General features: G+C 35.5%; 1 protein-coding gene and 1 long non-coding RNA gene across 2 annotated transcripts; one reads left to right on the top strand and one right to left on the bottom strand.

The window, feature by feature from the left end:
* Positions 1 to 7712: 7712 nt before the first annotated feature.
* Positions 7713 to 9932, top strand: LOC147482218 (uncharacterized). The gene is made up of 2 exons (XR_015204673.1): positions 7713 to 7905; positions 9358 to 9932. It is a non-coding gene; the product is annotated as an uncharacterized LOC147482218 (long non-coding RNA).
* A 2782-nt stretch (positions 9933 to 12714) lies between these two features.
* On the bottom strand, positions 12715 to 13338 carry LOC147482217 (uncharacterized). The gene has a single exon (XM_086579241.1). The coding sequence runs from the start codon at positions 13336 to 13338 to the stop codon at positions 12715 to 12717; it is 624 nt and encodes a 207-aa protein (XP_086435367.1).
* Between the last annotated feature and the right edge of the window lie 219 nt (positions 13339 to 13557).

Genomic DNA, 13557 nt, shown 5'->3' with positions numbered 1-13557 from the left:
TGGAAGGAACTCTTTTAGTTTCCTCTCTTTGACTAAGTCTTGGAGGTAGTGTTTGAGGCTCCAACACTCATCCGTGTCATGGTGGTGGAGTTTGTGGAAATGGCAGTATGGACGTCCTTGGATTGCTATGACTTTGTTGATGTTGGGCTTGAAGTATGGTGCTGTATATATCTTCTTCTGGATATGGCTTGGCGTCCTGGAGAAGTTGGAGATTCCCTTTGGTGTATGAGGGCTTGTGGTAGCTAGAGCCCTTGTTGTTGTTGTTGTTGCCTGAGTAGTGATTGTTTTCTTTGGGTCCTTGCTTGTCGCTTACTGCGAGGACTTCTTTGCCCTTACACTGGGCCATTCATTCTTCGTACTTGATGTACTTGTCGATTCTGTGGTACAGGTCATTTAAGCGTTCTGGCTTGTTGCGCATTAGAGACCCTGCTAAGTCGGAGTCATCCAGGAGGGCGTTGGTAAATGCGGAAGTTGCAAAGCTGTCCTTGAGGCCTAGCTCCATTGATAGGAGTTCCTTCTTGAAATGTCCTAGGAAAACGCAGATCGTCTTGCCGTGTGCTTGCTTAAGTTGAAATAAGGAGTCCAGGTCGGCTTGTTTCTTCCTATTGTGGATGAACTCTGCTGCGAACGTCTCAGCTAGCTTGTCAAAGTTGTTGATTAAATCGGGGGTGAGCATGTAGAACTAGTCTAGTGCTCCGTCCTTCAAGCTGGCTAGAAAGAGTTTGCACTTCAGGTAGTCGTAGTCTGGAGCGCTGTAGAGTGCGAGGATCTAGCTGAAACGAGCTACGTGCTGGCCTAGACACGAGCTACCGTCGTACAACGGGAACTTTGGTTGGATGAATTATGAGGGAGTCTATTTGTCCCTGATTTCAGTGGTGAATGGTGATGCCTTGTATGACTGGAGCATCTTTTGAGCGATCTGGACTACGCTAGCTTTGTTGTTCGACTTCTCTAACCTCTAGGCGAAGTCTTCGAGTCATTGATTGGTGGTAGTGGTGAGGGTTGTGACTGCGTTGTTCTCTACTGCATCTGGAGTGCCGTTGTTGGTGTTAGAGGTGGCTTGGTCGCGCATAGTTTGGTTTTCTTGTTGAAGGGATATAAAGGAATCTTAGAGTGTCTTCATTTGACCTGCTAAAGCTTGTAGTTGTACTTCCATGGTGGTTTTTCTGACCAGCTTTATGGGCTTGAGAAAATAGTTTGTGTGTTTTCTCAAGGAAACGAACCGACAGACGGCGTCAATGTAGAGGTTTGGTATTTTGGGACTATGACCTAAGGTTAGGATTGATAGGGAATGGCTGCACTCTTTCTTGGGATAAGAGTTACTTACGTATCAAGTTTCTCGGGGTAAACTTGAATCAAGCCTTACGTAGTTCATCTCTCTCTACTTATAAATGTTTGAGCTGACTTTTCTTATTTGCTCCAGGCCGATGTCAAGGGTAGATCCACATTGTGTGCTATCTTGATGATTAGTCATTACTCTTGATGTTACAAAGTAAAGTCTCCTTGATTTGTGCGTTGACTGAGTTCCAAGATTGCGCTAGATCATTTAATTCTATATATGGTTGTAACTGGTATTTGGGACGACCTGAGTCTGGGCCGTCGTTACGTCCTGATAGCTTGGTACGAGCTGGTAAAATACGAGCTGGTAAAACACGTGTTCTTTAGTGATATGAAATATAGAACGGAGGGTACCTACAACACAATTTTGGGACCGCAAAACTCAATTCAATTTCAAATACTCCATCTCTTGATTACCAAATGTAACAACTTTGCTAACTCTAGCTAGTTAAAAACAAATAGTAATCAAATCATTGACGATATTCTTAGAGATGGAGTTAGAGACTTAGAGTTGATTAACAACCATATTCATAATGCGTTTGGGTTAATTATATCACAATTGGTGTGACATCCTATGAATTAAGTTACTAGCTAGCTAGCGTTAAAATATAGTTTTTTTCATATTGTTTGGATTGTCCAAGGAGATGTCTCGAAGACGACTATCCCTATTTATTAAGAAAGCCTAGACAACATCCAAATACGAAACATTTTTTTTTTTTTTTTTTTTCATTTTATTAGAAGAGTATATATAATATTCCAATGCAACATGCAAGAATTGAAAAGCAGTGTTATGAACAAAGAAAAAAAGTCTCAAGAGTTGTTAGACCTACTGCAAGTCGTCCTCACTCGCCAACCCATTTCCATCGAGAGCTCCCAGACAACGGTACAATATATCTAAGCTCATCTATTGAATAAAATCTGATTTCGTGATAAATTCAACTTTCAAATATCAACAAATGTCACTGAAAATTATACCTTGTGTTGGCACCTTGCAGTTTTTTTTTTCTCTAATATTTTGACTTTAAAAGTAATCCCCATAATGCGAATATGCATATATATGCAGGGATGGACCCAAGATTTTTCCAAGGGTATTCATGTCGACATTTAACAACAATTGTATCATTTCATAAAGAAAATGTATACTACATTTTCTTTCATTAAGGTTGGTAAATATGATCAATCTCCAAAATTAAATTCCAATTTTTATAGTATGTAAATATGATCAATCCGCAAAATAAAATTCCAGAAATTTTGTAGTTGTAAATAAATAACACGTAAATGATATTTTTTTTCAATAATTACTATGATTTTTTCAGATTTTTGCTAACCAAATAAACCGAGGTTCTTTTACAGTTAGCAGGGAAATGCATAAAAGCAAAAACAAATGTTTAAGAACCATAAAAGTTTTGCATACATGCAATTATATGAACATCAAGCTACTAAATAGTAATAAGAACACAAGTTAGTGGGTAAAATTTGAAATGTTAGCACATATTGATTTTTTCCCTCCTCAAATTTGAGGGTATTCAAGAATACCTTTAGCATTCACTGGTCCGTGAGTCCGTCCATGTGTATATGCCAACGACCGTACATTTTATGAAATATCGCCATGCAGGGGCGGCACTGAGCATGTGCAAGGTGTGCGACCGCACGGGGCCCGAATCTTGAGGGTCCCAAACTCATCTATAAAGGGCTGACACGTAGGTGAAAATTTCAAAAAATAATCTAATAGATCTAATTAATCCGAAATTCTCACGGTGATTATTTTCTAAACTAAGAAAATTCTTATATTCTCTCCATTAAATTGAGAATGGAAATATTTATCTAATTATTAATTAAGTTATGTTTCCAAATTAAAACTTAATTCTACAATCAATTAATGTAGATATCGGCTTACGACTACAAGAAAACCAAGAAAGGGGGAAAAAACTATCCGTCTTTTTCTCTATTTTTTTTCTTTCAATCTTAAAAAAAATAGTATATATGTATATATCAGTTTACGATTTCTTTTTCTATAACGTCGACAAAAAAAAAAGTTCACTGTTATGGTTACTTTGCTTTTACAGTTGAGGCCCTGCAAGGCCCTATAAATCTCAGAGCCACCTCTGTCGCCATGTAGGGAAGTATTGCAATGTTTTACCGCAGTTTGTTCTAAGGTAGACTCTACCGTAGGAGATCAACACACAAAATTAGACGTTTTCATGGCATATAGCAAATATTAATCTTCTTATAAATGTTTAGTTTCTTCAGTTTGAGGCAAATTTTAAGCGCGTACATAGCACATTGATACTACACTGGTAAACTATTACTATGTTCAAATTGTCGGCTGCTCATTAATATGCTTAATTATAAAATTATAATATGCTTGTTATGTTGGAGGGGATGGTTATATGAACTCCACCTTATAGTGACTTCAAAGTTATTCCACTCTTAAAAGTGCACTTATAAGATGAATTGATAGCTAAATTTTTGTGGAGATATACATCACATGATGGAGAACACCCCAACAAAAAATCAGCTCAATTAAATATGTTTAATTTTGTCAAAAGTTGTTATGAAGTTAAAAAAATTTGAGCCGTTGGATAATTTCGTAACATTCTAAATAATTTTTGACAAGGTTGTACAGCTTCTAATTCATTGTATTTAGTGGTGAAATAACTTTATATTCATATACCCCAAATATTTACCAGAACCCTCGTTTCACCAATTGATTTAGTTAATATTTTAATATCGTATACCGGCCTACCAGGGTACTGTGTTGCAACAAACTCAACAAGACAACAATTCTTGCACTCAGCTTGATAAAATATTCTGGTGTCTACCTAACCATGAGTCACTGTAATAGACTTATTCTCCTCCATAGACTTCAACAACCAAAGCACGCGAAAGTTTCAGTTTTGTCAAAGTAAACAAAGGCGAAGCGTGCAGCTTGGACTTGCTGTGAGGACTTACACTGGTGGCCGGTTGGCGAGTGGTCACCATATGCATTGTTAACAAGCCTCTTGGCATTATATATAAAATGATGATATTTCTTTGGAGCCAATTATAAAACTAACGTCAAGCTATTTCGGAAGATCTTTTTTTGCACAGAAGTATGGATATTATTAATAATAATTAAAGAATTTAACAATGAGAGAGAGAGCATTACATGTCAGGTTAAACTTAAGACTACTGACAACCTAATCAAATCTATAGTAGGTCCTGTGAGGACATTTTATACTGGTGATGAATAGGGGTCTGTTGTGCTCCAAATTATTTCTCCCATAATCATAGTAGCTCCCTTCTTTGCAGCCGCATCCGCACTGAAATTAGCCTCTCGCAATGTATGTGAGATGCACCATTGATTGAGTTTTTTTAGCTGCCCTCTTTCATCTTGCTATTAAGGTCCATGGAATGAAGTTTTTCCATTCAAAGGTTCGCTAGGACTTCAAAATGAGTAGTGCTACACGGACCTACTTTTTAGACATTATTACGACTTACTATTTGAATAACGTTGGTTTGCATTGCAATACACACAGACACGTATCTCTATAAAAATCAATGGTTATCATTAGTAGGTCAGTGTATCATTACTGTGTCAAAATTGTAGTGCTACACTTTGGAGTTACTGATTGTCGTATCCTAGCAAAACGACGCTTGAATAACTGTGAGCACTCGAACATGGGTGATATTTGTCTTTAGAACATTGCTTTGCAATCCTCAATCATCAAGTGTAATTTCTTTTACGTTATTTGTATTAGTTTATTATTACTTTCTTTCTATTCAATTTTGTTATTAATAAAATTTTATTACTTTGTGTTAATTTTCCATATTGTTGAAGTGTGGTTCCAATACAAACTCCAAAAAATACACTAGTGCACCTCCTCGCCATACATATTGTTATTCGTTCTATTCTCTAGCACCTTACTACCAAGGTGTTTCTACTTTCTACACATCTTTGGACTATATATATGTAAACGGGGTAGGTTCCATTTACAACACTTTTTATATAACGATTTATACAATACCCCCCACCAGACCCTTCAAGATGTTTTAAGGGCTAATTTTTTGTAGATAAGATGTTCTCACCATGGATATGACCTTCACAAAAAAAACAGGTTCTTTAAACATTTCTAAGTTTGCCAAAAAAGAGTTACAAAATCGATATTTCTGGATTGTTGATAAAAATTCATAGGTTGAGAACAATTTTTCTCATGGTTAGGAGTTTTCAAATGAGCTGAATTTTTGTAGAGATCTCCATGGTGTACGTGAAGATCATATCTACAAGGAATCAAAACTTAATTCATATTTTCAAGAGGTATTGTATAAAAAATGTTGTAAACGTAACCTACCATATATATATATATATATATATATATATAAACGAGCACGCCTGGGAAGTGGGAACAAAGGTAGCGATCTCGACCCTTGTTAGCAATTCTCCGAATTATTTGCGAATCAAATTTTTGAAGGGCAAAACGTATAATACTTCCGAATGTTTGAAAAATTCGGAATAATTCGCGATTTTTTGCCTTGAAATGTATAATACGGATTTTGGTGAATTTTTCAAAAATTCGGCTCCAAAAAAAAAAAAAAAAATGAATGAATGAAAATTTGGCTGCGTTTTTGTTATTTTTAATGTACTATATGTCCTCACTCTTACTTTAAGTCCCCAACTCTTACATTTTTAATAATAAATTAATCCAAAAGCTTTGCTTTTATATTATTTGGGCAATATTTAATTTGTCATGTCATGGTGTGTGTGTATTTTGAAATTTGAACAGTAATTTCAATCCAATAACAAATAAATAAAGGTACCTATGTGGACCATTCAATTGGTTTCAATATTTTTGTAGCTAAATTGTTTAGATATGTTTGTTATGTTATAAAGAATGACAACTATTATTAATATTTACTAACATAATATCATGAATTTTGACTTCCGAATTTTTGCAACCAAACATTTAAAACGCGTATTAATTAAACACCACATAATTGCCGTATTGCGAATTTTTGACCGAATATTTGACTATACCGTTTTTTTGAATCACCGAATAATTCTCGAATTATTCCCGACCCGTACAGAATTGCTAACAAGGATCTCGACTCATCTCTCTAACAACTTGCCCAAAGAAGCCCATCGAGATGGCAACTTGTCCGTACTACATTTTCATAAATCCTACGTCATTAGATTAGGGAAATAAAAAACGCAATTAAGCTAAAATCTTGTGAATTGAAGGACGGAGCATGCTAGGATTTTAGTAGTTTTGGTTATTTTTTTCTCTAGGTTTATTTAGCACAAGTATGCAAACCGTGCTACGCATCAGTTTTTTTAAGTTTTGAAACCCGTCCCTCGAGATCGATAGTTAGCATGATTTCTTTGGATTCTAATTGTAAATGGTAATTATAATTATATAAGAGAGACTCATCTATTTATTTTTTTTAAAACAAAATGGGAGATAATTATGTTATTTAAGTGATATTAGGGAGGGTTTTTTTAATTATCAATAATAAATGGGGGTAATTATTTAATTTAAGTGACATTAGAGAGGTGTTTCTAAATTATTAATAAAAAAAAGAACTTTGTTCAAATTATATTAATAAAAGTGGGGCTTATTTTAAATTTAGTGAAAGAGGTATTTTTAAATTAACTAAATAGGAAGATCTTAAATTGCCTACTCGATATTGGGAAGGGTATTCCGGAATATTACGCTATCATATAGTGTAGATATGGGATTCTTTTCACCGACTCCCCCAACAATTCGAAAAAGACGACGTTAAGAAAGTATAAAAATATAAACGAAAAACATATATATTTTGCATTCATCCTCCTAACTTCCTCGTAAGCCACATCTATTTTATAATCTCAAAGCAAGGCCCAAAATATCGAATTCGGTGAATATTTCGATGTACCCAAAAACCGATATATATCGGATATATCAGAAATATCTATTTTTTTGTTGACCATTCAAAATTTTGTTTTGTATGTCGATATATCAGAAATATCATCGATTATATTGGAAATATCGTCAATATATAGGTCAAAGTCAATAATATTTGGTCAAAGTCAACAATTTATATCGTATATATCGGTCGATATATATCGTTATATCGGAAATTGTGATACATATTGAGAAAAAAAAAATTCAATATTCGGTTGAGATATATCGAATATATCCATATCGGTGTACCCAAAAAATGATATATATCGGCGATATATCATATATATCGGCAATATTTTGGGCCTTGTCTCAAAGTAACATAACAAAAAGTTTTAGCTGGGTCAGGACTCAGGAGTGGACTCTTGGACGAAAAAAAAAAAGGAAAAACGTGTTTTGCTCGGCACACTTTAATAGTTTCTTTATTAGTTTGACGAGAATTGCTAGTGTCTGCCCATTATTTAAAAGGTAGGACCCTCCTAACCCAAAATAGACAAGAAATTGTTTCTTGTTCACCTATAGTCTAGACTCTAAAAGGTTCCACTTTATCTGAGTTGACTCATTTCTCTCCTCTTTCCCACAACAACAATCTGACCAACTCCCAACCGGTCCCAACACTGCTATCCATTACTCGCAGGATTCCGATCAAGTAAGTTTTTTATTTTTTTATCTTATCAATTTTTATTTTTTTTAAAGAGAAAAACTAAAATAAATCTCACTTCCACCATACAATTTTATTCATTTGAAATTAGAAGGAAAACATAAAATCGTAGCATCAATCAAAGATGCATACTAATTTGAGATGTAAATCACCAAAGAGTCAATATACCCAAAACAGTAAGTTTCAATTCTTTACATTTTGAGCAATTTTAAGTGAGTTTTGAATCCCAAAAACAAAGCATACTAAGAGCACAACTTTGGAAAACATCTTCATCAAGTTTACAACAATCAAACTATTAGAAGACTACACTTTCTTTCAATTTTGAAATCAACCATGTAATTGATATTGGCAAGTGGAGGTGGAGTTGTGGTGTGTGTTAGAAAAATAGTTGTAATTGAAAGTTCAAACTGTAGTGAACACATGGAACTTGGAATTACACAAATCTATTGAGAAATGAATGAATAATTTGTCTCCCAAGTTACCCCACTTGAGATAAAATGATTAAGAAATGAATGTGAGAAAGTGTGAAAAACACTTAGTCCCATATGGGAAGAAGACCAAAGAGTTGTTGAGTTTATAAGGCCTAATTGTGGCTACTTAGGTTGGGCCCCAAGGAGTACCACTAATTTTCCGTGGAGACAGAATGTAGTCAAGCTCAACAAGAAACACACACACGCGTGCCGCCCACGGGCTTGGGCTTGGATGTGTATATTCTTTTTGGACTACGGACTTCTTATTTCTTAAACTAGGCCCAATCCGAATTGGGTCCAACATGCTAGTTAGTTTCTCTTGAAACAGTAAAGTGAGATACACCTTTTCGAAAGGGTGCACTGGTTCGAAACAGTGCATTATGCCGAAAAGGTGCGACCTTTCGAAATAGGCACTGGTTCGAAATAGTATTTTATGCCGATATTGTGCGTCCTTTTGAAACATTTGACTTTTCAAAGAGTTGCCTAACTTTTCCCAAGAGTCACTGTGCTATTTCGAAAAGGCACAACTCACCTATAAATAGTGGACAAATTTGGAGAGAAAGACACACCAGATCACACATTTCTGATCTTTCTCTTCTCCCTCTGTTCTTAGTCAAATACTATGTTGTGTTCGCTGATTCTGTAGAATTGAAGTGCTAGCTTTCTATAGAAGGAAATTTGTTCTATCTTGGGAGATAGTTTCCCATTAACTTTCAAGCACCGTGAGGGGGAAAATTTGTCTTAAGGACATAGTGTTTCTACACTAGGCTCGGATTTAACAAAGAAGTACAAGACACTTACAAGACAAAATGTTTGTACTTTTTGGTGATTGGTAAAGAATAAGTACATTTAAGTTGTATATTCTTAACAACTTAAGACATAATACTTTCTTCTTCTTCTTTACCGAACATAATTTGTTTTTGTTTTCTTTTTTGGTTTTAAGGATTAACAAGGTGTATTTATATTTCAGAAATGACAATACCTCCAGTTACTCCTGTTGTTACTATTCCTGTTCCAGTTGCTACACCTACTAGTTCGTTGAATCTTATGAACATTTCGGTCACCGATGAAGACCTTATGGTCGTAGAAGTGGAACTCAACAACTACGCTGGGTGCATACTAGCATTGGTGGATACTGGTTCGACTCATACGTTAATCTCAGAGTATGTATCCGAAGATATTAGATTGAAACTTGCAGAATGTAAATGTTATATGAGAGGCTTGAACCAAGAAGTCGAACCGGTGAAAGGACTCGCTTTGGAAGTTGACATAAAGATGAACAACTGGCGAGGAAAGGTGGACCTAATGGTAGCTTGCATAGACCATTTTCAAGTCATTCTTGGAATGGACTTCTTGAAAGTGAACAAGGTGGTGGTAATGCCATACTTAGGGGGAATTATGATCCAAAATTTTGAGAATCCTTGCTTCATTATAGATGTTAGGAATGGCTGGTGCTAAAAGATTTATAAACGTATTATATTATTTGTATGATGTATGTGTTTTATAATTGCGCTAAAGAGCGCCAATAAAGAAGATTGTTCAAGATATTGTTTTGTATGCATACTTGTAAGCAAAATTGAGGTCTTAAAAATGTTTAAATACTATATAAATGATTTGTTACATTCTTTAATAAGACACCTCACTTGGAAAATATACATCTAAACGATTTTCCATTTTATTGACTTTGTCATAAGAAATTGGAAAAATGTGGGGGGCTTATGTATCTCTTTGAATTAATCAATTCAAAATTATAAATCATTGATGCATTGCTAAAATAACATCAAACGTGGGGATGTTTTAATTCATCTACGAGTTAAGGCAAATGACATCGGAATAATCAATGATGTATTTGTGGGTAAAGGCTATCTTAGTGATGGGTTATTTAGGATGTCATGTTTTATTATTTCACCGAAGAGCAACAATAAAGTTCAAACTTCTGTTTACTTTATTGAGTCTTCACATGTATGGCATGGTAGACTAGGACATGTTAATTATGATATTTTGCATAGATTAATTAATTTGGACTATATACCAAAGATAAATTAAGACCCACACTATAAATGTGAAACTTATGTTAAATCTAAGGCAAGTTCAAGGTCTCCCATACTACTTGACCTGATGTGGTATCTTTTCATTTGTAAAAGAACAAAAATCCATTGTTTATGAGTGAAAAAAGCTAAATTTTCATTCATATGGGAGATTGTTAGAAAAATGGTTGTAATTGAAAGTTCAAAATGTAGTGAACACATAGGACTTGGTATTACACAAATCCATTGAGAAATGAATGAGTAATTTGTCTCCCAAGTTACCCCACTTGAGATGAAATGATTGAGAAATGAATGTGAGAAAGTGTGAAAAACACTTAGTCCCATATGAGAAGAAGACCAAAGAGTTGTTGAGTTTATAAGGCCTAATTGTGGCTACTTGGGTTGAGACCCAAGGGGTACCACTAATTTTTCGTGGAGATGGAACGTAGTCAAGCTCAATAAGAAAAACACACGCGCGCACCGCCGCCGCCGTTCGTCCGACCGACTGATCGACCAACGCCCGCCCGTTTGAACGACTCGACTCGGCTCGGCTTGGGTTCAGGTTCGGGTTTTGGCTTGGGCTTAGGCGTGGCTGTTGTGTATATTCTTTTTGGACTACAGACGTCCGATTTCTTATTTCTTAAACCAGGACCAATCCGAATTGGGTCTAACAGGCTAGTTAGTTTCTCTTGAAACAGTAAAGTGAGATACACCTTTTCGAAAGGGTGCACTGGTTCGAAATAGTGTATTATGCCGAAAATGTGCGATCTTTTGAAATAAGCGCTGGTTCGAAACAGTGTTTTATGCCAAAATGGTGCGTCCTTTCGAAACATTTGACTTTTCAAAGAGTTGCCTAACTTTTTCCAAGAGTCACTGTGTTGTTTTGAAAAAGCACAACTCACATATAAATAGTGGAAGAATTTGGAGAGAAAGACACACCAGATCACATATTTCTGATCTTTCTCTTCTCTTTCTGTTCTTAGTCAAATACTATATTGTGTTCTCTGATTCTGTAGAATTGAAGTGGTAGCTTTCTATAGAAGGAAATTCATTCTATCTTGGGAGATAGTTTCCCATCAACCTTCAAGCACCGTGAGGGGGAAAATCTGTCTTAAAGACATAGTGTTTCTACACTAGGCTCGAATTTAACAAAAAAGTACAAGACAAAAGATTTGTATTGTTTGGTAATTGGTAAAGAGTAAGTACATTTAAGTTGTATATTCCTAACAGTGTGGAGTTAGAGAGAGAAGAAAATCTAAAGAAAAAGATGAGGACAAGAAATATCAACAAAGAGGATAGAGTGACAACGGTGGTGCGAGGCGGTGGCAGGTGGTAATAGGAGGTGACGGTGGTGGTTTTTCACAGTGGTGCCAAAGAAGGTAGGAGTGATTGAGTGAAGACTCAAGAAGTCAAGACTCAATCTGAGTTAAATTTGTTTTAGAAATTCCTAAACTTTTACAAGTATCTAGTCACCATTTTCTGTCTTTTATTGGGTCAGGATCGTCCTACCCTTTAAGGGGCAGGACGCTAGCAATCTAGTTTGACTGAGCAACATGATCCATTAAGGACCGCGCAGTGAACTCTTGTTAAACGTCTACAGTGGCAGAGCCAGGAATTTGTTCCAAGGTGAGCCGATGTTAGGGTTACAAGTTTGTGACACAATTTAAATAGTTTGTTTGTTCACACGCCAATTTGCTTGTTTCTTTTTAAGCTTCTTTCTATGACATGTTTTTTTTTTAATGAATTTAAAATAATTATTTTTTATGTAAACAAACAATTGTTAATTTATCCAATAATCAATTTACGTTAATTTACATAATAATAGAGATTTCCAATATTGAAAGTGTAGAATCGCAACTACTAGTTGGATAGGTTAATTAGTTTATTGGACTACATAATATAATTAATTGGATATGATGTAGTTCTAAGTATTTGTTACTCTTGTTTTATCAATTTATATAGTAAATTTTGAAGAAGTTGTCTATTTTCACTCTATGATTAAATCAAAGGTAACTTGTGAAATGTTCTAATATATCCATTTCCATAATAATTGGAGGAGCATGCAAGGAATAGTAGGATATGATAGGCTTACCGTGGTAGTTCCTTCTTTGCACATAGAGCTGCACATACAATACAAATTTTTTTTGTTTTGGTAAAGGTACAAAACTTTACATGTGTTGAAAGTTGAAACATGTTGAAATTAATTGGGTACGGTAGAAATTACAAGATCCCCTGTGGGCACACCTTTTTTTTTTTTTTTTTTTGAAACGATTATGGGTTAAGGCAAACCCTAACTTGCATTAATTAACAACTCTTGCATACATAGTTCCCACTACATCCTTTTCCACCAGTACAGATAATTCCTTGGACAAAGGTGGCAAACTAAAAACATAATCACCCTCCCCTCTCGCAACTAACTTTGCTATAAAGTTGGCTACCTGGTTACATTCTCTGTAAATATGCCTATACTGAAGAACTTCGAAGCTATTCCCAAGCCCCTTAATAGCAGCTACTAAATTAAGACAATACCACGGGCTCTCCTCCTGTCCTAGAAGCACTTGAATAGCTCTCTTGGAGTCAGATTCGATAATCACTTTCTTGAAGTCTATCAGAATTGCCGCTTTAAGGCCCATCTCAATGCATTTCAGCTCTTGATACAAAACTGATTTAATCCCCCCTCGACCTTGAAAGATGGCAGCAACATGACCTTCTTTATCTCGTATACACCCTCCAAAGCTAGCATCAGCAGCTGTCATAGACCCATCAAAATTTATCTTCATGATTCCCTCCATAAGTTTTGTCCATCTGCACATTATCTGCGTCCTCTGCTTGAATATGACTGAAACTCCTATGTGAGACAGCATGTCATTTATTCTTGGACTATCTACTTCCTCCTTCAAGATTCGCTGGAAGTAAACTTGCATCTTCCTCAAAATGTCCCGGCAGATGACTTGAGCTGTGTGAGCTACTTTCTTGAATTTCTGACTATTTCTTTCATTCCAAATCTAATAAATAGCCGCACATGTCATCGCCCTAATAATCTCTATCTCTGTAGTGTTTTTCCTTGTTATCCTCATGATGAAATTCCATTCCATAGTTGATTTTTTCACCATCTCCTTAAGCCCCATTGCTGCCTTTATTCT

This window comes from Coptis chinensis, chromosome 8 (genome assembly GCF_015680905.1).
Source record: "Coptis chinensis isolate HL-2020 chromosome 8, ASM1568090v1, whole genome shotgun sequence".
In the NCBI taxonomy this organism is placed as follows: domain Eukaryota; kingdom Viridiplantae; phylum Streptophyta; class Magnoliopsida; order Ranunculales; family Ranunculaceae; genus Coptis; species Coptis chinensis.
The sequence above is the reverse complement of the archived record's forward strand: the minus strand, read 5'-3'. Positions and strand labels throughout refer to the sequence as shown.

Bases quoted from the DNA above. Each gene is read 5' to 3' on its own strand.
- LOC147482217 (XM_086579241.1), bottom strand. From the start codon at position 13,338: ATGCAAGTTTACTTCCAGCGAATCTTGAAGGAGGAAGTAGATAGTCCA.